The 24,949-nt window shown below is 38.0% G+C and overlaps 3 protein-coding genes across 4 annotated transcripts; 1 reads left to right on the plus strand and 2 right to left on the minus strand.

Annotated features, from left to right (window-relative positions):
• Positions 1-1,193: 1,193 nt before the first annotated feature.
• On the minus strand, positions 1,194-4,920 carry LOC137733032 (protein terminal ear1 homolog). The gene is made up of 5 exons (XM_068472258.1): positions 4,084-4,920; positions 3,240-3,912; positions 3,008-3,151; positions 2,183-2,324; positions 1,194-1,980 (listed from the first exon to the last, which is right to left on the minus strand). Exons 1-5 carry the CDS (start codon positions 4,814-4,816, stop codon positions 1,651-1,653), a joined length of 2,022 nt encoding a protein of 673 aa, XP_068328359.1. The 5' UTR covers positions 4,817-4,920; the 3' UTR covers positions 1,194-1,650.
• Positions 4,921-15,153: 10,233 nt separating this feature from the next.
• LOC137731588 (uncharacterized) lies at positions 15,154-19,931 on the plus strand. The gene is made up of 15 exons (XM_068470743.1): positions 15,154-15,593; positions 15,739-15,915; positions 16,006-16,130; positions 16,215-16,347; positions 16,585-16,734; positions 16,816-16,869; positions 17,182-17,277; positions 17,350-17,409; positions 17,539-17,613; positions 17,694-17,747; positions 17,970-18,071; positions 18,190-18,822; positions 18,972-19,106; positions 19,344-19,451; positions 19,606-19,931. Exons 1-15 carry the CDS (start codon positions 15,180-15,182, stop codon positions 19,753-19,755), a joined length of 2,466 nt encoding a protein of 821 aa, XP_068326844.1. The 5' UTR covers positions 15,154-15,179; the 3' UTR covers positions 19,756-19,931.
• A 234-nt stretch (positions 19,932-20,165) lies between these two features.
• On the minus strand, positions 20,166-24,637 carry LOC137732349 (oxysterol-binding protein-related protein 1D-like). 2 transcript variants are annotated; one of them, XM_068471658.1, is made up of 9 exons: positions 23,853-24,637; positions 23,071-23,427; positions 22,840-22,924; positions 22,460-22,627; positions 22,051-22,382; positions 21,810-21,965; positions 21,304-21,612; positions 20,861-21,220; positions 20,166-20,554 (listed from the first exon to the last, which is right to left on the minus strand). In XM_068471658.1, the coding sequence occupies exons 1-9, from the start codon at positions 24,378-24,380 to the stop codon at positions 20,381-20,383; spliced, it is 2,469 nt and encodes an 822-aa protein (XP_068327759.1). In that variant the 5' UTR covers positions 24,381-24,637; the 3' UTR covers positions 20,166-20,380. The 2 variants fall into 2 exon arrangements, with proteins under 2 accessions (XP_068327759.1, XP_068327760.1); XM_068471659.1 differs by having other exon boundaries at positions 20,861-21,205; positions 23,853-24,636.
• Positions 24,638-24,949: the final 312 nt, after the last annotated feature.

A 24,949-nucleotide genomic window follows, 5' to 3' on the forward strand; every position in this document is an offset into this window, starting at 1 on the left:
CAGACGCGATCGTCAGTGTTATCGACCCCATCGTTTAACTTTTATTCCTGAAAGTACTATTTCTTTCTTCTCAAATCTTCTTATTATGGAAACAACGAACGAACCAATAATAATAATAATAATAATACCTTCGCCCTAATCCTAAAGCAATAAAAATGAAGTTTTACAAAAAATAAATGCCTACTTTTACTTATAAATACATAATTATATGCAAAATAAAATGAAACATAGATTATAAAGTAATAGAACATCTTGAAAAAATGGTGAACAAACATACAATTAGTGTTCATCCAAGTATTAAACAAATCTCTTATAATTTCTTGAAAAAATAAAATACGAAATAATTTTTTTATATTTTTTGTCTAAGTAATAGTCGTGAAATAGGTAAGTCTAGACAGACTAAGCTGGCGTCTAGGTATGTTTGGTCATCATTTCTTAATTTTTAAATGCCTAAAGATCGACAAACTTAGCATGAATTTTAAGAACAATGTCAAAACTGATGTATCGGATATACTGGCGTTTAAACAGTTAGACTAAAATAAACTAGCTACTATATATATATATATATATATATATATATATAGACACACACACATATCAAGAGGATGAAAAGTTACGGACAATTATAAATGTTCAAACCATTTGAATATTTTTTTTTCTGAACAATTATAAATTCTGTAGCATAAGAAGAAAGAAGAAAATACATTAAATCTTCTAAATTAGCAAATCAATAAAGAACAATACTTAGTTACTTAAAAGTGAGTAAATACTCATACTTAAAATTCTTAGTGTTTTAATCGTAGAGATTTGTTCTTATGATCATAACCGTTCATACAATGAATCACATTGTAGAGATCATCTGTGCAAAACTTACATTAAAACTAAAATCATTTAGTCAATATATTAGCAAATACATAAACGGTGCAATACAGTTCATTTATTTTTAAATAATTTGATGACTAAAAGATTTTAATTTTAATTGATTTATTACAAAGGCAATATGTACATCAGAATTTATAAAATAAACTGTTCTAATTATAAACACGAAATTTTATAAATTAACAATGAACAATTTTGAAAAATTTTAAGTAAGTTCCTACTCATAATTGAGTAGTCAAATATCGTTCCAACAATAAATGGAGAAGAAAGAAGAAATTACACACTAAAATTAATACTGCATATAATTTAGAAAATTAAGAAATAAACATTAGGCCTTACATTTTTGGTGGTACAAACTTCACACTGGTCAAACTTGAAAGAACCAAAAATACAAAAACAAAAAACAAGAGAAAGAGAGTAATTACTAATTAATGGAAATGACGGGCACGGGTCAAGTCCTGCTAAACCTGATGAGAATGACAGGATAAGGAGAGGGGCAGATGGAGAGAGAGAGAGAGAGAGAGAGATCAGCTATGACTTATAAGTAGAGGTAGGGCGGGCAGGCTCGGAGCTCAACGATAACTCGCGGAGGGTGGTGGTCGGGAGCAGAAGCTAAGACCTAGAGGAGCAGCGGCGGGTAGCCATCACATCTATCAATGAGGTTCGATATATACTGCTGCAGACTGACGAGACTGATACAACACGGCGGTGGAGGTCGCTTTTAGTAAGCCTTTTGATTTCTTCCTTATTAGCTAAGGAGATGGTGGTTGTCTAGCTGCATCGTTCGTCATCATCGTCAGCCACGATGCCGGCGTTCCGGTTGCTGTCCTCGTCCGTATCACACGCGGACAGAGGCGCGTCGTGATCAATATCGTGATGGTGAGGTGGCGGGAGCAGGAGAGCAATGGAGGAGCTGGAGGAGGAAGAAGTGGTGGTGGAGCAGTGGGCTTTATTATTATTCTGGGCGCCAACGCCAACAATGGGAAGTGGTTCGGTCAGTTGCTTCCCGTCCCGAGGCGGGGAAAACACCACTGGCAGGTAGTGCTCCATCTCGCACGGGAACTTCGAGTTCTTGAAATGCTCCTTCAACGCCTCCAATCCCTTCATTCAAAAGTTAATCCATATTTCATTAAAATTAATAATCCTTTAATATATTAATTAATTAAAAAACACTGTTGAAATTGAGTCTTTCCTGCTTCCGGAACAAGTGGATAATCGTAATTTGTAGCAAGTTATCATTCGTTAAAAAATAAAAATAAAAAAAATTAACAAACAATGTTGATTAAATTTAATTAGTGGGTACCTGAACTCGAGCGTATGTGACTTCGCATATTTTCCTGGAATTGAAGACCTCCCAATGTTGATGGTGAAAGGCCTTGTACAGCCTCCATGTTGCCTCCGGGGATGTCATGTTCACGAATCCATATCCCACATTGCACTTGTTACTGTGTTTCCCACAAACAAATAACACCACTCACATAAGATCTCAATGCACGAATTTGATATGTTAGAAATGTGTACAAAAAAGAGTGTAAACGGAGATACACGTACAAAGATTCGTGGTGTGAAAATATAACTGCGTGTTATTATCAACCTATTCACGGCCGTTCTACACGCAAAAATTTACTAAATATTTACAAGCTAATAACACATAACACCCTAAGCACGTAACATATCAACCTTGTGTATTTCGAACATTGTATCGTGTGCATTTTGCCTTATAACCAATTGTATCGTGTGTATTTCGCTTAAGTATTTTTATACCTAACTTATTATACAATTAACTAATATAACCGGCAATTAACTTACAAAACTCAATGAATGAAATGATGAATACAAAATAACGACGACTTATCAATCGAAATCTATAGACAAACTCGCATATTTTGATCGTTGCAGAAATTAAAACTTACAAAATCGCTACTCTTAACCACATTTGTACCGCCTCTAATAGAGATAAGCCCCTAACACATGAGGACTCTACTTCTGTAAGCGGTACAAATGTGGTAAATGTAGAATTACTTTATATTTTCATCATTTTATTGCAGCCAATCCCCTATTTTTCATGAAGAAATGCAAATAATAACAATAAATAGATTAAAGGAAAAAGATGGGAAAAGGGAAATACTTGAAATCAATGGGAAGATAAACGAAATCGTAGGAGGAGAAGGGCTGCTTTTCATCATCATCACCACCATGATCGCCGTCGCTAATAATCTGCTCATTGCAGTGAATACAGTGGTTGTCCAGCATGTTCAACAGCAGCTTCTGACTGCCACAATCCACCACCACCAAATCAACAATTCCAACATTAACACGAGAAAAAATTATGAATTGCACTTCAAATTTTGATACGGTACCTGTACTTATTGGGTATGTTCTTGATCATGACGGTGGTTCTGGTTTCTCCGCTGGTGGATTCCGATATAGCTTCTTCTTTTATTAAAAATTTTGAATCGAACTTCTTCGCTTGTCTTCCCTTCTTCCCCCGACTGCTCCTCGGCTGCTTCGGACTCGTTACAATGGCCTGCAGGCTCTCCGAGTTCTCGCAACTCATTTTCTTCGAAGACGAACACCTCTTCTCTTGAATTCCATCCAAATTTAAACTCGCCATTTTAGATTCAACATTGTTTCTGCTAATTACTATTCCCTTGCTGGTGCTAGAATTATTTGATCTATTACTATTCCTACTCGACGAAAACTGCACTTGTGATGAGGATGTACACAAACGAGGCGGCGGAGTCGCCAAGCTGAAACTGTTGGAGCGCCTAGAGAATTTCACGGCCGATTCCGCCGGCTGCGGCGGTCCAATGGCATTGCGAGGCGAGAGTAGAGTGGGGGCAGTGTGAGCCGCCGCATTCAAGTATTTCCTACTTTGACCGCCAGGCCGACTAAATTCAATCACAACTGATTTTCCGTTGATTTCTTTGCCGTTCATTTCCTCGAGAGCTCTCGCTGCGTCTCGGACGTCGAAGAACTCGATGAACTTTTGGTGCCTTTTCGAAGGCGTCTCTCTCAATTCCTTTACAGCACCTGATAAAATTACAAAATTGAAATAAAATCCAGGTCCCATGTGCTCCCCCATTGGTCATGAAAAGCGTAGGACAAAGACGCATGAGACCTACCCCTTAATTATCCCCACAACCACAAATATCCGAAAAAATAAAGACGAGAAAATACAAATTAATATGATGGGAATGTTACCAAAAGCTTGGAATATATCTTTGAGAGAGGAGGTGGTGACGGCCGGGTCCAAATTGAAAATGACGATTGTGCCCTGGTTGTGGCCGTCCGGGACGGCGTTCAAGGCCGGAATGACGAACTGGGCCCACACGGCCTGCCCGGCGATGAGCCCGCGACCCGGAGGAAACGGAAGCGGGAAAATAGAAAGTGGCAGAGCTGATGTAGCCGTCGCGAACGACAAGGCGGCGTAGTGGTTGCGAATCCTGTCTTCCAGCTGCATGTGCTGCTGCCGAATCTCGCGCAACGCCCTCTCTGCATGCCTGAGATCGTAGAAGTGGACGGTCACGATCCCGTCGCACGCCCTGTCCATCTGCACCCACCTCACCTCCCCAAACCCCTCCATCTCCCTCCTCACCGTCCCCTCGCTGACGTCACTCGGCACTCCGTTCAAAAGCACTGCCCTCGTCGCCGCCGCTGTCGGAGGCGGCAACGGTGCGCAAACAGTAGCCGCCGCGCTAACGTATGTGGCCGGTGCGGAGAACGACGCGTACGGGACAACTTCGCTGATTGGCGGTGGTGGGTAGGGATAGTAAACCTGGTGGGGAGACGGAGAAAGTGGCAGGAGTTGTGGCAGCGGCGGAGGAGGCCCAAAAATGGGTATTTGGTTGGGGTGCCGATTTGGGTTACTGGGTCTGAACTCTTGGGCTCCGGGGTCCAGATTTCCCGGAAAACGTAGAGAGCCGGTATCTGCCATGTGGTGGATGGTGCCGGAAAACCACTAAGCAAGTAAGGAGACGAGTGGTTTTCCGGTGAATAAAGACTGGGAGATATGAGTTGGTTATCTGTTCCTCTGGTCAAATTCCATGCTTATCTTACCGAGTAATAGTAATAGTACATCTCTCTCTCTCTCTCCTCTCTCTCTATCTCTCTCTGGAAAATGGTACTGAGATTTTAAGTCTGGGTAGCTATAGTCGAAAGAAAAGCAGGCAAAGGACAGATCACAGATGGCCTTGGGCTTTGCCTTTTTTCCTTTTCCACTACTTTCTTTTTCATACCAAAGTGGCTAAAAATGTACTTTTATCCATCTATACAAACCTTTGAATTACCATACTGCCCCGGCCTATACAGATTTTAGTACTCTACCGTGGGACAGAGTTAATTCGTTGGGGGTGATGGGGTAATTGAGTCCCTGTAAACGATGAGAATGAACGTGGGCCGTACACGTGGATGACAGGACGAATGCAGTGTTTCATGATGCGCGATTGAAGGCGATGGGAGCCCATGGTGGGAAAGGACTAGTAAATAAGCTGTGACACAAAAGAGGGATTTCCAAAAGAGGTACTTGGATTCAGTCCAAAAAATTCAGCTGGTCAATTTCATTTAATTTTGGGTAATTTCTATTTTATTACCTCAAGTTTTACTAAAATCTCACTTTATTATACTTACATTTTTTCATTTCACTTGCATATTTAAAGTTTTATTTTTATGCTATTTTGATACTTTCGTTAACTGATGACATGGTAGAATATCGGCCCACTCATCTCGCTTTACTACTGTTCAATATCGTGAAATTCGCACTTTGCAACCTTTAATATTTTTTCAATACTTGAGAGTAGTAAAGTAAGAATTTGTAGACTAAGATTATGCCACATTATCAGCTAATAGAAAATTTAAGAGGTGGGCTAGTACTTAGTAGAGGTATCAAAGTGGTAGAAAAATCAAACTTTAAGTATGAAAGTGAGACGAAAAAAATTAAGTGTAGTAAAGTGCGATTGTGGCGAAACTTGAGGGTAGTTAGTGTGAATTGCCACTTTAATTTTTAAGAATAAAATTATATTTTACCACCTTAACTTTAGGTCATGTAATAAACTCATACCCCAACTTTTTAACATTATATGACATACCTCAACTTAGGAATTCGTCGTAGTGTCAAACCTCGTTTAAATTTTCTATCAATTTGACTATTAAATGATGACGTGACAGGATGCGGGGCCCAGTTCTCGTTCAAGTGGATTTAAATTTTTTTTACTAAATATTAATAAACTAAGAATTTATTTTATTTTGATAAAATTAAAATTAATTAAAAGAAATGTAGAAGAAGAATGACGAGAAGGATGAGGGGGACGAAAAAAAAATGGAACAAAAGAGGAAGAAGGATAAAAATTATGCCCTATTTTTCTACAAGTTTATAGCTACTTGAATTACCATTTTTGAAAAAAAATAATTAAATTTCTGTTATATAGTATTGGGAGTTTAGGGAGTATCTGAAAAGAAGAAGAATTAATAGTTAAATATGTGAGTCAAAGAAACAATGAGAGATAATAATAGATAGGATGGTCCTGCAAGCGTATCCATGCAATATGGGAAACAGGGAAAGCTTTTTACTTGCTTGGTTCAAGAATATCCGCTGTTTGTTGCCTAATTATTATTTCCAATTCTTTTTATTTGTACCGGATATGTTTAATCATCGTTAAGAGAGAAGAAAAAGAGGGATTTTCTGAAATAAAACCCAGTCCGGGGAGGGGGAGGTGTCTGTGGGAACTGGGAAGGGGAAAGGACTCGGAGGAGGAAAGGAGAGGAAATGAGAGAAAATGAGAGAGCCGCTGGCCCTTCAACCGGAAGCCAGCGGTGCTTGCAAAAGCTGCTAGGGTTTTTTCCGGAGAGTGTTACTAGAGAGAGTATTTCAAAAGTGAATTAACTAAGGATTAAGTTTTGTACCGGATATGTATAATCATCATTTTAGGAAAGGGATTCTTTCCGATCCCTTCCACCAAATTCACCTAATCACCTAATCCGGATATTTGAAATTTGATCTAACGAATAAAGTTATCATAACTTTTAAACACCTAATCACCTAATCCGGATATTTGAAATTTGATCTAACAAATAAAGTTATCATAACTTTTAAAGGAGCTCCTTGTTTGTAACCCTTGGATCAAATTTCAAAAGTCCAGATTGATTGATTAAGTAGATTTGGTGTAAGGGATCCAGATATGATCCCTTTCCATCATTTTATTCCTACATCTATACAGTTTGGTTGATGTCTGCAAGCAAGAGGGTGCATGCGGTAGTCAATTCCAGTTTGTAAGATTATATTCACACACCCTAAATTATTTCTCCTATACCCTTTTAATTTTTTTAATATTTTTTATACACCACTAACATTTGATAAAAAAATATTAAAAAATTAAACGAATATAAAAAAAATAATTTAAGGTACGTGAATATAATCTCCCTTCTAGATTTTCCAAGGCTATCTTAGTTTTCTAGTGTTTGAGCTTGATTGTGCCGGTTTGTTGTGCTTAAATTTAGTGACACGTGATGATATTAACTAATGATTTTTTATTAGTTGATGGAATCCTGTTATATGATTATACGATTTCAAAGTATATGGCTTGGGACATCATGGGCCTTGAAAAATAGCACTTTTAATTTGGATCTTTTTATTATTTTATTTTTTGTCGAATTAATTTGGATCTTCTTCATTAAGCTCTTCATCATGCATTGAACTGTATTTTTTTTTTATCACATTTTTAAGAAATTATTTCTATAAAAAAATTATTCATCAAATAGACGACTATTATTTTTTAGTTAAATTATTAGAATAATCACAACATTAACTAAACTTTTTAAGAACATGCTAAAATTTGAAAGTGTTTTTGAAAGCAATTGCAAGAAAATCACCTCTGACATTAATATTTATCATAAAAAATAGTCTCAAATGAGCTCTTAAAGCTCAAATGTTATCAAAGTAACATTTTTCTCCGCCCATATGCCTATTTTTAAGGGAGTTTTAATGAAATACTTCCTGTACAGTTCACTTTTAATGAAAAATCATATTTTTACCTTTTCCTGGTACTATTCACTACATCTTTATTTGTCATTTTTCATTAAAACTAAAGTTTTTTTGGATTTTTCGTTAGTTTTCTTCAATCGCAACAAGACAAGCTCAAATTTCGAATCGCTTCCATGAATCCACCCAACTTAGGCCATATCCAATGAAGACGGCTAAAGGTCTAAAAGTTAAAAAATTGCTTGATTTTCTCAAAAAATATCTTCAACTAATGACTGTATTATAATTCCCTAGAGCCCACTAGACCATTATTGGCTAAAAGGGCATCATGCTGGTCAAGTGTAGCCCCCTCTTAGTCCTTTTTTAGCGCTCAACTCCTCTATTGTAATAATTAATTCAAATTTAATTACTAGATTTGAAAACATTCAATGGTAGTTTAATTAAATTAGAGAAGTGTTATTGGCACTCCAAAAATCTTATTCTACACTCCTCACAAGTGTATTTTTCTTTCATAATATAGAAAGTTTGGAGTTGAGAATGAGATTTTTAGAGTGCTAATAACAATTCTCTTAAATTAACCAATAAGTTTAAAGTACAAACTTTAAAACTAATCAATTATTTAGAGATTATGTTTAACCCCTTCAATTAAAAATGATAGATATTGAAGATGATATATGAATATAACATGATACTATTTATTTTAAAAATAATTTTTTACAAAATTATAATTATGAACATAATTATATTTAATTTTTTCGATTGAAGATCACCTTCCATCCTTACTTTCGAGACATGAGTAAAATATGATGAACACGAACAAAGATTGTGCAAATGTAGTGCTAGTATACAGTAGTCAAGAGCAGCACACGTGCGCCGGAGTTTCCACTTTTCAGTTATGGGGTCCAAACATGAGATGAGACTACCAATGCCAATGCCCTCGATGCTTTGCATGCTCTTGTCTCCCTCTCTCATATTTTCAAATAATAATTATGGTACTATATGGTGACTTAGACACTAGTGGTTTGTTTTTTTAAATAAAAGACATGCATCGGAAATAAGTGCAAACAATTCGATACGGTCTTATTTATTTACTATTTACTGCCTCTCCTCGTTATGGTCCATCTCCATTATTTACTCCTACTCAATCTTTGAGCTTGGTAAAACCTGCAGTTTATAATATTGTACAACTATATCGGATATATTCCAGCACAATGGACCACTAATGTAAGTATGGTAATTTTAGTCAAAGAAATATTACGGAGATTTTCTTAAAAGTAGGACTTTTTATGAATTTTTTGTCATCTCATAATTTAACGTCAATTCTCTTTTAATGCTCATGAAGTGACAGAGAGTCAATAGAGAGTTTAACTTTTAAAAGATGCTGCTTAGCATTTCTCTTTTAATTATATGATTACTTTGTTATTTATGTGTCAAAAGCTGTCTTGGAACATCTCCAAAAGAATTATCAAAATTGTCATATAGATACGCAAAAATAATAATAAAAAATAAAAAAACCAGTAAATTCTCTCCATCCGAGTCTTCAATCGCTAAGTCAATTGAAGGCAAACCTTGCAAGTGGCCCTTTACCACAACGGTGGAAAGGTGTCGAGCCCTTATATGACAAGTTCAAACCTCGTTGGTGGCTAATATAACATATAATCTAACAAAATCTATCGTTTGATAAATGTTGTGATGCAATATATAATTTTTTTTAATAGATGTGATGCACTATATAATAAATGTTGTGTGTTCCAAGTATTTGAATGATTATCTCAATAATTAGACCCCACAAAGAGATGAAAATTTTGTAGAATGACATTATTATTTAACATATCGAATGAAGCAAAAAATTGTACAAAATGTCAAATTACGATATAAGGCATCAAATATCATTTTGCTTTTTAAAATTTGATCTCTTTTGAAGATGCTCTTAAGTACCAAAAACCGTGATCACACAATACCACTTGCCAGTTATTTTCTCCTCCTATACACTCATGTCCATTATTTTCGATAATTCTTCTCATTCGAATGACAGAAAAAAGAAGTGTGTGAGGCCAAAGATAATGTGTGAAAATCAGTTGCTTTAGTTGAGTGACACTTGGTCTGAGCATGTATCATATTCGATTCACTCAACACAATGCCAATAGATATTTCTAGGAGGTTTAATATTAAGTTGTGACCCATGGTAGATCTTTGTGGATGAATTAAAGGCATGTTGCAGAAATATATTCGTTAATATCGTATCATTTCACTAGAAAGAAAAAGACTTAAAAACCTAGTAAAATGTTGACAGAGTGTTATGTTTTGTCAACAAGAGATGTATTTCACCTGAACACGATTATTTTGAAAAAGTAATGAGATAATGTATCGGTTTCGTGTGTGTATATAAAGAGTAGCTAACTAATTATATTGCTGTGTTCCCCATTTGCTTCACATAATTCATGGGTTACCACTTTCTCTCTCTCCTTTTGATGCTCACAGAAAGTAAGTGAAAGAGATGTTTCGTCATTTTTTTTTTCTTCATCGACCCAATTTTGAGAACTATCCGAACTGTGAAAAAGTTGAAAGCAGGCAAAGTTGCAAACAACACCACACCACACACAAGGGAGACATTCCCTATGCTGCTGCTGCTATTGCTCTGTGACTCGATGATCAAAATACTGTAGCCTTTGCACCAATTTTGGTTTCTTATTCCTATGCCTTCGACATAAAGTGCTCCCCACCAATGTATAAAGCTGCCCAAATAAAGAAAAGTCACCACTACTCATCGGTTCATTATGGATGTGCCCAACTCTAATAATGTACCATTGCCTTTACCTCTTTTAGTATAAAAATATTGTTGTACTCAAAATAATAATAATAATAATAATAAAGGAAAACTAGTGAAAAGAGATTGAAAACTTTGAGTTTTAATGATAAGGACAAAATAAAGGGTAAAGTGAATAGTACCATGATTGATTTTTTAGTGTAAAAATGTGATTTTTCGTTAAAGTGAACAGTACCGTGAGCTTTTTATTAAAACTCCCTAATAATAATGTTGTGTAGTCGCACATGTGAGTTGACGACTTCTAGCTATTGATGTATTTTGAATTTTTAACAATGCATTAGTGGTTGAGAGTACTGTTTTAAAAAATTTCAGTTAACACCATCTAGAGGCTTGGCGGCTGACCAATGCCCTAATTAATCCTTAAGTGTTTGACAATTAAAAAAGGGCGCCTAACTTGCCCAAATCCGCCAAGAGTGCGACTCTCACTTAAATAGAAAATAGATAATTTTCATTTTGAATGCTTAGATGAACACACATTATATGCTTGTTCCTCATGTTTTCATTATGTTATAATACTTTATGGTCTATATGTCATTCTATTTTACAACTTATGTAATCAATGAAATTATGTACTTTATAAGTGTAGTCAGACATTTATTTATATGATATATGATAAATTTAGTTAAATCCGTCTAGTCCGTTCAGGCCCCTGCGTAGGCCGCGTTAGTCACCTAGGTGCTAGATCTCAACCTGCCACCCAACTAGCGTCTATCATCTTTTAGAACCTTGGTTGAGAGTAGTTTGCACGCTAGTTACCAATTTTCCTTTCACTAGTTCTTTTTGGATAAAGACCAAGTGTAAAAATGTTATAGAGAAATGTTACGGACAATCGCATGCGTGAGTTGACAATTTCTAGACGTTGATGCATTTCAATTTTACAATGCATCACCTGAAAGTCGTTTGCACTCTAGTGCACCACTCATCATTTCATTATAAATCAAGGACAACTGTATTAATGCCTCAAAGAAATGTCACAAATAGTTGTCTGCTTGACTTCTTAATTGTTGATACATGTAAGTACCATAATACATCAACTGTTAATGCCCGTTCTATGATTTGCCAAGTTAGAGTTCCACATAGAAGTGGCTAGCTACTTGTAAATGGTAATGGTAAAGAATATTTGAGCGAGACAAGGGATCCAGAAGACCATCAAGGTTTGCTTCCCCTTTGTACCAGGAATGTTACCTGCTCCTCTTGTTTTCTTCACGGCTTTTGTTTGCCACCGGTGCCCACAACAAAACACACACACACACACGATGCGCATAGAATATAGAATTACAGAGAGAGCAAATAGAATCTTGGAATCTGTGAGCGCATTGCGGACCATGTCGTGTCCTCCAACTGTGGCGAATCGTTTTGCAACTGCCACATACACACATACATACACATTTACTTATATATGTTTATATACACAGACATATATATATATATATATTATATGCAAGTACATGGGACAAGGGCTCCTTTACTAAGTGTTTTCTTATTAGGGTAAGGTATTCTAGGTAGCTTTTAGAGGTGCAATTATATTCTTAATTTAGTTATTTATAAGATTATCAACGTGATTAACAATGTTTAACTATATAATTAATCCCGGTAATCACCCCAATGCGGAAAGAACTTTTACTTTTCTATTTCTCCTTTTACAGTCGTAGAGAAATGAGATATTTTTCAGTGTGTCAAAAACATGACCCAATATATCAACTATCATAATACAAATGGGTTAGATACTTTAAAAAAAAAAGGGTTTTTTGGATATAGACCCTTAAAACTCCTATTTTCCAAATAAAAACCCATCTAAATTTAAACATTCAAATAAAATCCAAATTTCAAATAGCCTACCATGTAGACAAATATATGACCAACTATTACAATACAATTACAACTTATGCCATAGAATCCTAATTTGGTCAATAAATGTTATTACTCATCCTAATTATGATGAGCAATTAAATCCATATGGATATTTTACCTTTCTTGTATCATAAATATTAGCAACATATATAAATTAATTTACCAAATTTAAAAGAGAAAGACAATCTTGTACGGAAAAAATAATATTATTTGAATTATGTAATTACGTACATACAAATTAATTTACCTACTTATAAAATATTATACTAATAAACCTGCATTTTGAATCATGTAATTACCTACATACAAATATTATACTAATTTACCTACATTTAAATTAATTTACCTACTTATTAATATTATACTAATTTACCTACATTTAAATTAATTTACCTATTCCAAAAAAAAAATTAGTGATATTAGATAATGTTCGAATGTTGTGGTTTTGTGCTTGTAGGCAATTAAATAAACTTTTAATCTAATGCACATAAATCATGTAGGTAAATTAGATCATTTTGAAAGTAAACTAGACCTTTTAAATTTTGGTTTGATGTAATAGGTAAATTAGACTATTTTGTAGGTAAGAATTGTGCGGAACATATAGCTTTTGTTTTGTGTATTAGGGATTGGAATATTAGCCGAAGCTGTTTTAGGTTTATTGTTGTGTTGGTAGGTAAATTAACTTATATATGTAATGCACAAAATTATGAAATTAGTATTATTATTTTTCAATTGGCACGTTATAACAATTTAAAAGTTAATACATTGAATATACAATGAATGGCATGAATTATTTTGTAAAATATATAAAATTAATTAAATGGATATAACAAGTAACTGATCCAAAAACCCCATCCAAGTATTAATAGGGGTAGTTTAGGCATTCGAAAAATACACAATTTGAAAAGTCAAACTTAATTAAAGAATTTGTTTAGTTGGAGGCTAGTCAATGGGCTTTATTAAAAAAACAAAAGGAGATGGGTTTTAGTAGAGGAAAATATAGTTTCAAGGGGTAATATCAAATTTTCAGAAAAAAAAAATTAACTAATTAATTATAACACTTAATGTACCGAGTCGTATTCCCGGACACTGAAAAATTCTAAAGAGAGTTTTCGTTGGCATGGCACTTGCAACTTGAAAATTAGCAAGATCTTTATCGGGATAAGATGGTGTTAATTAGGTGGAAGGGTTTACAAAAGTTGAGAAGGCCAATTCATGTTTTTGGGCCAGGACTTAGGTTTGTATTTATCCTCCGCTCGGAGTCCGATCTCTAGCCCGGGCCAAACCCACCATGCTCTTACAAAAGTGGTCTTCCTGTTCACGAAGTAGCGTTGCCATCTCCCACGCAGCAACCGTAAACCTGACAGACACAGGGCAGGGTTTAACTTATATTACAAGATCATTAGAATTGTACAAGCTGTCAAGATGTGCGCCTTCTCGGATGGCAACGTTCTACCCAGTGCACAATTCCTCTTATCAATTTCGCTGCAGTTACCTCCCTAGTAATGCTACCACATCTCCTGCACATTTGTTCGCAATTACAATTTTCCGAGGATTGTAACTTGTATGAGCATCCTTTTGTGGAAAAGTTAGATCACCACCATCTTCACTCAAGGAAGCCTCCAAAATGTCATCAAACCATACGACGCTACCACTACTGCCTGCCAAAACATCAGCTCTTCAGCATCTTTTCCCTATTGGCATGCAGACCTCTTGCTCTGCTACATTGCTGCTACAGACCATTATTTGGTGAATTTTGGCATCAGGAAATACTGCCAATTCAGGATTCAGGGGTAAAAATATAAAACACTCATCACTGTGCAACCGTCAGGAATGAGCATGCTCGATCGATTAAAAAAGACAGTGGGTTATTATTGTCACTTAGTATTACAGTCTAGTGGTATTCTTCTTCACTTGTAAGTGGAGGTCTTAGGTTCGATTCTCGCCAATACGAGTTTGAACTATATTATTGCTAGCTCATTGTGAGCCTAAGCCCTCCTCCGCGCTCTTAGTGTAGATAATATCGTTTGTTAAAAAAAAAAAAAAACAAACAGTGGGTTATCATTGGAATCCAACTCTAATATGCAAATTAGTCCAACCCATTACTTTACTTGCAACACAAATCTTAGCTTAGCTTTAATGGTAAGAGATAGAGAGGGAACTTGATTCCGACGGCCTTTCAAAATGACGCCCGAATGAACGTTTAGGTGAAGGACTAATGATAATGAATTTTTAGTTAAGGGATCATAGCTGCACGTTTTGATGAGTTGATGGACAAATGGTAATAGATTTTTAGTTGAAAGACCATTGCTACAATTTACTCTTGTTTTTTTTTTTGGTACAACCATGTAATTTACACTAAGGAGAGAGTTCGACTCAGCCTACAATGACCATCTTAATTTGATATCGAATCTGTAATTTACGAAATTCGAACATAAGATGATGAAATGGTATAGTTGGAAATGACATAACGCCACAAGGTATGGCGCGTTTTATTATTAACCGTACGATGGCAGGCCGTCAAGATCGAAAGGAGGGAAATGGGCTTGGGGGTCCCACTGCAGCAAACTATAAATTCCCGGAAATTGTTAGGGTTTAAGGTTTTATCAATCTTGCCGTCTTCTCCTTAACACTAAACCCCCTAAAATGAATCCTCGCCGCGCCAGCATTGGAATGTCGCCGGAGGCACTCTCGGCGTCGGGTCGGGGCTCCGAGAAGATGAGCTTGCCCGCGCTTCAGTCGAAGATGAAGTGCGACCCGGAAGGGTACTTGCAGGAGCTCCAGCTGGTGTATAACCAGTTCAAATCGGCCGTGGATCTCTTCGAAAAACAATTAGAGATGGGGTTCACGTCCGTCAGCGGCGTCGGCAACGACCCGGCCGTCGCGAAGGACCTTGGCGACCGGGCGATGTTCTTGGCTCACGTCACCCCCTTTTACCCGACCCAGATGGCCTATTTCCCCGTCGAGCTCTCCCAGTTTCTCTGCTCCACCGCCCGAAAACTCCCCTCGGGGCTCCGGCTGCATGTCACCCAAGCTCTCATTCTTCTCATGAATCGAAAGGTGCGTGTACTGCACGTGTGCTTGTGTGAATTTTGTTTGAAAGATTGGGAATTTAGTGTTGAGATGTGTTTGGTTGCTGAGAAAGTGTGAGAAATAGTAAAATTGACTTGCTTAATTTCGATATTCGTGCTTGGATGTGTTGTAGATGGTTGATTTGGGAGACACTATAGCTATGTTCATGGAGCTGCAGACGTATGGGGATAAGCCTTTGAGAAAGCTGGCATTTTCTCATGTGGTTCATAGCATAAAGCGAATGAATCAGAAGCATAAGAACGAAGCGAAGAATCGGGCACTTCAAAATGTTGTTTTTGAGATGCTACGGGTTTGTTATGCTATCGCTTTCTTGTCGAAATTTCAGGGCTTTTTGTTAGTTTAGTGCTTGAATTTATATTTGTTTTCTTTGTTTCGATAGCAAGAGGATGAAACAAAAGCAAAGAGAGCGCTTATCACGCTACGAGAGCTTCACCAGAGAAAGCAGTGGTTTGATGAAAGAACAGCAAATGCGATTTGTACTGCGTGCTTTCATCCATCTTCAAGGTTTGCATTCTCTTTTTTGGTGGTTTCTGTGTTGCGTTCTAATGTTGGGTTTAAAAGCTTACAATTTATGTTCAAATGCATCAGGATAATGATTGCTTGCCTCTCATTTCTGCTTGATTACGAGAAGTTTGAAGACGATGATAGTGATGCATCAAGTAGTGAAGATGAAGGTCCTCACACATCTCAAGTAGTCCTTAATAGAGAGTCTATTTATAAGGTCAGTCTTGAACTATTACTTGAAAGTTTGCAAAACCAATTTATTTAACCCAGATTTTGTATCATTATATGTTACGCATAATGAATTTTGTGTGGTTATCACATCCTTTTATGTAACGTGGATTGAAATGCAGTGTTTGATGCATTTGATTGCATTTGCATTTATAGTTCATGATTTTTTATGAGAATTTTTGTCAGCACAATCAACAATATTTCTTATTTCTTCATTGCCTTTTAGGCACACCATCAAGGTACAATTGCTAGCAAGAAGAAAAAGAAAGCAAAACTGCAGCGTGCCATGCGTAGTATGAAGAAACAGCAGCGCCTATCATCAGAAAAAACTAATTCAAATTATCATACGCCACTTAACCATTTGCAAGATCCGCAGGTTTGTCTGATCTTATCATCTAGTTAGTGTTTTTATTGTTTCTGTTGATCAAGGAGATTTGACAGATCATTCTTCCTGCAGGGATTTGCTGAGAAACTATTCTCCCGCCTTCAAACCTGCAATGAACGATTTGAGGTAAGTGGTTGCAATTGTAGAATTAACAAAGTACAAGATACACATATGCTTGTCTTATGGAGAAAATTGTGTATTGCCCGTGCAAAGTTGGAATACTATAATAGTGAATGAATATTCCTAAGTTAGCTGTGTTTGATCTTTTTATTCGGTTGAGTGCACAGGTTCAACTACATCATAACATGGCATAGAGCAAAACACCAAATTCTTGTCATGCTTTGTTTATATCCCATAGGTTTCCATTGTTTATGAACTAATGGTGGAAGTTGCTTTGGTCATTTGTTTTGATTATATATCACCGTTTGTTAACTGAAGGTCAAGATGATGATGTTGAAAGTAATTGCTCGCACGATTGGGCTTCACCGCTTGATTTTGTTGAACTTTTATCCTTTCCTTCAGAAATATATTCAGGTACATAATCTGACCTATCCACTTAATGTATATTCTCTTGAGAGTTGAGTTGTGATTGTCTTGGTATCACAGCCTCACCAACGCGATGTCACAAGTTTACTTGCGGCAGCAGTTCAGGCTTGCCATGATATGGTCAGTTGGCTTTTCTTTCCCTGTCCTCCCCTAACTTTTTACGTTCTTAAAGTCCTAGTAACAATTGTTCAAATTACATATGATGAATGAACCTTTCCAGTTAAATTTGATCTACTTTATAATGAGCAGGTTCCTCCTGATGCGGTTCAACCACTGTTCAAACAACTAGTGAATCAATTTGTACATGATCGCTCACGTCCAGAGGTGTTACTTCATAGATGATATGTTTTAGTATATTCTTTATAATTGGCTTGACTATGTCTCTGATCACTTGCTTTCTCCAGGCCATAGCTGTTGGACTGAATGTAACAAGGGAGCTATGTTTACGGATTCCATTGGTAACAACCTAATTATATCATTTGGTTTTGGGCCGTACATTTCAAGTTGTCCAGTACTCATCTTTAAATGCATTGAAGTTAATTAATCGTGGCTCTATATATATATATATATATATATATTTTTTTTTTTTTCTTTTTCTTTTTTCTTGCCATTTGTATTCTGATATAACGCAAGAATGTTTTGCTAGGCTTCCATAATTAATTTTTGTTCCGTGGATGCAGTTGATGACCGAAGAGTTGCTGCAAGATCTTGCATTATATAAGAAATCACATGAGAAAGCAGTTTCAATAGCAGCGCGCTCACTTATCAGTTTATTCAGAGAGGTCTCTCTCTCTCTCTCTCTCTCTCTCTCTCTCTCATGCATGGACTTGCAATTGCTAGTGCATGCATTTCCATGAACCATGATTGTTGCTGAAGACTGACTATTTAGTGTACATACAGATTTGCCCCTCACTGTTGATTAAGAAGGACCGTGGACGCCCCACTAACCCCAAGGCAAAACCAAAAGCTTATGGAGAAGTCAGTGTACTCAGCAATGTTCCTGGTGTTGAACTGCTAGAAGAAGATGACGGCAATGAGGACAGTGATGATGCTGATGAACATTCATTCAGCGGCACTGATGATGATAAAGATGATGATCTTGATCGCGATGAGATGGTTGCTTCCAGTGATGATGATGGCGACCAGATGGACAACAGTGACAGTGGAAGCGAAGATGATGGAATAGAAGAGGATGCCGTGGTAGCTGAAGATGAAGATGGTGATGATAGTATAGATGATAATGACAGCGATCTCAATGGGAGTGAGGATGAGGATGACGATGAGGATGAGCAAGAAGAAGAGAATGAGGAGGAAGAATCCGACAACGATGATGCCAAAGGTAGTGGAAATGGAGTAAAAGACAACAAAGCAAAAAAGAGGAAGTTTGCCGATTTTGATAAACAACTTAATCATGTTGAATCAAGTCTTCGGGCTTTGAAGAGATTGGCCAAAGAGAACATGGAGCCTGCTTCACTGGACTCAGCTGATGGTTTTCTTTCTAACGAGGACTTTCAGAGGATTAAGGAGTTAAAGGTTTGTTTTTCTTTGTTCCCAGTTGATGCCATAGGTGAAGCATTCTGTAAGCCTGTAACCTTGGCCATGAACAACAATTTTAATGTATTTAAGCCGTCTTTGTAGATGTCATAAAAACTTGCTCATTGTTTGATGCTTCTTTTTGTTAGGCAAAGAAGGAAGCCCAAATTGCTTTGACGCGGCAGGGATTATTGAAGAAGGGCGCAGACGCCAAGTCACCCGCATTCAAGATTCCCAGCTCATCTGAACTGAGCAGTAAGCGAGTAGATCCTGCAAAGCTTGAAGTAAGTTTAAATTATTTTACTCATTATGACTCAATATGCTGCTTTTGAGACATTCCTGGGAGAAAAAAAACTTAGAAACGTTGGAATGTTGTTAACTCCCATGCCTATTGCTTCAAGATCCCTTTAGCCGTTCTACTGTCCTTGGTGTCTTATAAATCCAAGGGGAAAGGAGACATATAAAGCTTTTAAAACGTGTTGTGCCTTCTTTATTACTCAATTTGGGCATGCACCGTGTAGGTCCACGTAAAGAAAAGGATGAGCAAGGAGGAGAGATTGGCATTAGTGAGAGCAGGGCGGGAGGAGAGAGGGAAGTACCAGGCTCGAGCCGCCATAAAACAGAAGAAGGTATGTCCTTGGGATTCCATTAGTTGCCAGATGACAACTAATGGTTTTAGCACTCAGTTCACTTTTCAAAGGAGAAGTGAATAAATTGACCTCCAATAGGGTTCTGACCGAGCTTGATCTTTGTTTTGACACTTGTATTCGTGAATGACAACAGACGGGAGGTATGAGCAACAAGCAGAAGGAACACAAAAAGCAAATGCCTATGGCTGCAAAGAGGGCAAAGGTTGCTAAATCTCGCGTGGATAAAAGGAAGCAGCAGCAGCGATCTGGCAAACAATTCCGAGGGAAGAAGGCATGGAAATGAGGAGCGTTATCAAATTTTCTTCCCGTTTTCCCGTTGTGTTTTTTACTTGAATGAAGAGTCCATGGGGATGCCATTTTTGTAGTTGGCTACGTATGCTTACTCGTAACAATGTTTAATGACGTGTTACCAGAATGTGTTTGACCATATATATTTCGTAATATTTAAAGATTTTGGCACTTTTGCAGCGGTTTAAACACAATCTTATGTGTAAAAAGTAAACGCTCTGAACCACGTAACATCTGATGTGATGGCTATGTTCCAAACCGAAGTTAAATTCCGCCGTCCATGCGTTTCAGTCTCCTTTTGACAAAAGATGATCGTTACCAAATCCACAACGTGACAAGTGTATATTGAACAGGTGGTTTACTTTTTGACGGTGCATTTCAGTATTTTCTTAAGTGGGGCAGCAGTTTAAGTTAAAAGCGAAGGTAACACCATTTAAATTAACCAGAACCTGGGCATGAGCAGCTCCATGGGCGACGTAATGTCCCAAACGAAAACTATCATTACACCACCAAGGAATTTTTTTCTATAACGCAGCCTACACTAAACTCGGATTCAGGGCATGGGGAAGAAACGAAAGACCGGCGTTATCTAATACAACAAAGGTCGGCCAAGAGATGCCTTACTCTTCACCAGAACACGAAGGCAAATCACTACTCTGGCCAAAAATATCGGGAATTCCGTCCCAGTTCTTCTTCTCCCTAGTTTCCCAATACCCTCCCACATAACTATAACAACCATCCTCGTCCTTCCGAAACCATCTTGGCTGCCACCCTCTCTCTTGCAACTTCCTTGCCTGCACAAAATTATCAACTGTTGCTAAATACAATTTAAGAATAGAAGAATAGTTTACGAATAAAGTACACTGCATACAGGAGTCCATCAATTCCCAGAAAACACCTGGGAAATGGCATTACATTCGGTTTCAAGCTGAGTCCTGAATTTCAAACTCTCAAGATTATAGGCCAGATATGAGATTGAAGTCATTTTCAATTAAATTCAAACGGCATTAGGCTCGCAATTAGATACAAGAATGCATGAAACGAGGAGGATCTATGGGTGAATAACGGATCAAAAGAGAAAGAGGATGTAAAGGGGGTACCTGTCTTTGTAGCTGTTCAAGTCTTAGTTTCTCTGCATTTGCCAATTCATAATCGCCATTCTCCAAATGTCTTTGATCTGGCCTTAGCCTTGAGTCCGTAGGCGGTAACCTCTCCAATAGGCCAGGTGTCAGTTCATTAAGGGATATTGCAAATGGAGAGAGATTGTATCTTGTCTTGGTAACATAGTCATCTCTTTCCCAGAGAAGCACAGCTTCTGTCATAGGATCATAACCCCTTGGTTTTGTAGTTGGATCTCCCAGCATGTAGTACATTGCCTCATCCCACTTACCCATCAACATTGCTACTTTCTCTCCAGTTCTATTGTCTTGAACAAATCCATGAACCTGAAATTCCAATGGCTAAACCTGAGTGTAACATAAACATGAAAATTGGGCCGCCCATGTAAAATATTGTTCTGGGGAGAATTTAGACTTTAACTAACCTGATGTGGATTTCGGTCTATGATAGACTGCTCCTTGAACTTTAGCTTGCAGGAATAATTGCCGCTGCCCCTGATGCGCATGGTGCCATAGTGGTCACAATAAATTTTTCCTAGTATGATATTGTATATAGAGGTAGTGACCTTGCTCCACTGAAACATCTCCCCATCCTCAAACTGCAAGGCTAGGGTACCCACAGGATCAAGCTGAATAGAACGCCCCCAAAACTTGCCTTTGAGATTGGAGTCCGCCCAGAATTTCCAACCTCTTCCTTCACAGTGACAAGCAACAACCATTGGGTGGTGACTCACCTGAGTGCAAGCTCGTCCATGTTAGACATCAATCAATGGTTCATAAACATTTGACAATTATCTGTGATGCTTCAAACTCAATGAGTCCGAACAACATGAAGCAACAAAGAGGCTACTTTTATCTTTTACCGTTTTTCATACTTAATGGACAGAAATGCATATAAAAGGGTGCTAATAGACATGTCAACGTGCATTACCTTTTCAGAGAAAAAACGAAGTCCTTTATCTGGATAGTCAGCCTCATAGGTCTCCCCAAGGAGAGGATTAAAGGGTTTGCAATGCCGACCTTCTGTTGATGCATAGCCAGATACAGCAAATGCTGCAACGTTTAGAATTCTCATTAAATCATTTCCCTGCACCACAGGAAGTCCAAATTAATTCATGTTCCAAAGTTCAGACAATTAGTGATGCATAGAAGGGGACAGCTGAGGACCTTACCTGCTTTCCCCATTCCGATGCTCGATCAACCAAGTTTGAATATTCCAGATCTTCAAAGCACTTTTGCAACGATGAGAGTGGTTCATTAAAATAAACAGGAAGACAAACTCCAGACAAGTCCTTCCCAATATTATCCTTGATAATCGACCACAAGCTAATAGGCTTCTCTTTCTCCTTGGGTTCTGGCAAATTATCCCTCCTTCTCACATATGGATATTTAATTGTTGTGATCTCAACTCCATGCAATCGATCGGAAAAGAAAGAATCTCTTTCAAATATAGAACCATTTCCCAAACCTTCCTTGCTCCGGTGGGAAGCACTTCTTAGAGTATCTGAATACAAAATAACTCTCATCAAATTATGTTTCTTTGATTAATCAGAAAAGAAAGAATCTCTATGGTATACACACCATTCCCCAAGCCTTCCCTACTTCGATAGGAAGCACTTCTTAGAGCTTCTGAAGACAAAATGTCATGTGTATCAAAATATGTTCCTTCATCTTCATCTGTTTCAATTTGGCTTTCATTATCTGCATCAGAATCACTTGCACTGCCCTCAGATAAGACAGAATAGAAATCTGTGTCATGAGCAAAACCATAAAACAATCAAAACTAAGGGTCAAAATTAAATTGTCATCGATAATATAATCAGAAACTGTGTATACGGCGGGAAACCTTTAGAGTAGCACCGAAACTAAAAGAAATATTAAATCATCATTATACATCTCATAATTTAAAACATTGACTTCAACAAAATACTAAGGTTATGGAAATGCCAAAGATGACTGACCACTAAATCTCCTATCCCCCTGTCCATATGACTCACGCTCCTTTGTTTCATCCACTACTGTAGTTTCCAGCTCCATTTTCTCCGTCTGCAAAAGGAAATTTAGATAGGATATTACTTTCCGACTAGCAAGATTTACACCACCCCCCATATTGTAGCAAATTTATTAAGCAGAAACTTAGTAATTATATGTAAGGAAATCTGGTATAAAGCAGTACAGGATGGAAGAAATACCTCCAATTGTCTCAATGATTCTAACAGCATCACGTGTTTACTCCGAAGAGCCTTCAACTGATTCTGAAGCTCTGACACTTCTAAGAGCATTATTGACTCGCAGTCTTTGATCACCGGCTCACCAATGCCCTCCTGTGCTAATCTTAGTCTTAGTTTCTCTGTCGAGACAACTATATCTTTCGAAAGTACTAAATCATTGCTTGTAAAGACTCGAGGAAACAGATCTTTAGCACTGAGCAGTGCCTCAACCCATGTAGCTCGGTCCTCTCTTGATACACACCGCAAGTGAAGAGTTTTAGTTCCTGTGAATATGGAAAGCCGTTTATCATCTGATTTGCTGGCACGAATTGAAGAGACCTGTAAACCAGACCACTTCAAATTCAGTAACCAAAAACCATCAACTCAAAAGCACAGATATGCGCAATCGAGCATACATGTTATGCATCATCAGACAAAACACAAGCATTCCTCTCAACGGATTCGAGTTTTTGTTGGGTCCATCAAGATTGAGGAAAACTTTTGGTGGGTATCAATCAATATTTTCTAAAAATTCCATGAAAAGTGTAAGAATATTAAACATTTTCTGTAGCTTTCGACACCCACCGCTTACATTGCAGCAAACGAGTGCACAGACCCTACAAAACGACGCAGAAAATCCCAACTAATAAACGCAATGGATACAGACTTCTTCATTTGCTAAATATAGCATCACCACCAAAAATAGCATTACCTCTATAACACAAACAATGGCTTCACATTCTGTGATAAGCAAAAGCTCATACCTTCAAATGCACTTCTCCGAAAGGCTTCCACGGCCTCGCCGCCACCGCACCGCCAAGCCGATTACTTCCCCAATTCGCCTTCTTCATATACCTCAGCGAGTCCTCTCCGATCACCCTCAACCCCTTCTCTCTCACCTGGCTCATCAAAATCTTGTCCGGTCCATGAACCTTATAGTACGAAAGCACGCCGTCTTCGAGCACAAACCACCGCGACCGCCACCCCTTCCCGTAGTTCACCCATTTATACAGAATCCCAGCCACGCTGCCGCTCACGCCTCCGCCAAACATCTTCGAATCCCTTGCTTCACTGATCGTATCTTCAACCTCATGCCCCGCCGCGACGGAAGCCCTGTCCGTTTCAGTACCGGCCGACGAGACCTGAGCCGAGTAGCTCGGCCTCGAACCATAGCTAACGTTCCGGATCGGAGCCTCCGGGCTTATCTGGCACTCACCCAACTGCTTCGCCGCCACCGGGGTGCCCCGGTCCCGATCGACCGAAACCGGCGCAATGCAGCACAGCGGGTTCATCTTCAACCCCAATCAGACCATCCAATCAGACAAAAAGCGAATCCGATCGTTGAAATCCGAATCCCTTCCAGCGCCGATCAAACGGCTCCGATTTATACAAATGCAGGACCCGATCCGAAGCCAAAACGAACCTTTCGAAAATGACTTAAAGACTCGGAGCTTCTGGTTCTAGAGAGAGAAAGATGAGAGAGACAGAGACACACTCATGAAGAGCTCTGCGCAGACAGATCCATCAAAACACTTCTCCTGCTGCCGCTGCTGCTCCGTAATTACATATTTCATGCGAGGGTAGGTTAAATCTTTAATTTATTTTAATTAAGAGGTAAAAAATGGGATTATAAATTAAAATTTGGGTGTTTTAAATAATTAATGGCGCAATTAAGGTAAATGCAGGGGGTTTGGTTTTTGGGTGGAGGCTGAAAGGGGACATCTAACGTGCGCGTTTGTGCGCAGGTGGTGGTGATTGGTTTTGTCCGGTGGGAAATATGAATCTCCCCTGTGAAATTACGACGGTACCCTTGTGGTTTGGCGTGTGTAGTGATTGGATGGGGATGTTTTGGATAATTCCT

The sequence above is a fragment of the Pyrus communis genome, chromosome 4 (genome assembly GCF_963583255.1).
Source record: "Pyrus communis chromosome 4, drPyrComm1.1, whole genome shotgun sequence".
Taxonomy (NCBI): domain Eukaryota; kingdom Viridiplantae; phylum Streptophyta; class Magnoliopsida; order Rosales; family Rosaceae; genus Pyrus; species Pyrus communis.

Excerpts from the sequence above, each read along its gene's own strand:
- LOC137733032 (XM_068472258.1), bottom strand. The coding sequence starts at position 4,816 with ATGGCAGATACCGGCTCTCTACGTTTTCCGGGAAATCTGGACCCCGGA. Across the intron at positions 2,325-3,007 it reads TATCTTCCCATTGATTTCAA|TAACAAGTGCAATGTGGGAT; the intron begins GTATTTCCCTTT and ends TGGGAAACACAG. Across the intron at positions 1,981-2,182 it reads TCACATACGCTCGAGTTCAG|GGATTGGAGGCGTTGAAGGA; the intron begins GTACCCACTAAT and ends TTTTGAATGAAG.
- LOC137731588 (XM_068470743.1), top strand. The coding sequence starts at position 15,180 with ATGAATCCTCGCCGCGCCAGCATTGGAATGTCGCCGGAGGCACTCTCG. Across the intron at positions 16,870-17,181 it reads CCTGCAATGAACGATTTGAG|GTCAAGATGATGATGTTGAA; the intron begins GTAAGTGGTTGC and ends TGTTAACTGAAG. Across the intron at positions 19,107-19,343 it reads TAGATCCTGCAAAGCTTGAA|GTCCACGTAAAGAAAAGGAT; the intron begins GTAAGTTTAAAT and ends TGCACCGTGTAG.
- LOC137732349 (XM_068471658.1), bottom strand. The coding sequence starts at position 24,380 with ATGAACCCGCTGTGCTGCATTGCGCCGGTTTCGGTCGATCGGGACCGG. Across the intron at positions 22,628-22,839 it reads GGGGGATAGGAGATTTAGTG|ATTTCTATTCTGTCTTATCT; the intron begins GTCAGTCATCTT and ends CTCATGACACAG. Across the intron at positions 21,966-22,050 it reads CATCGGAATGGGGAAAGCAG|GGAAATGATTTAATGAGAAT; the intron begins GTAAGGTCCTCA and ends CCTGTGGTGCAG.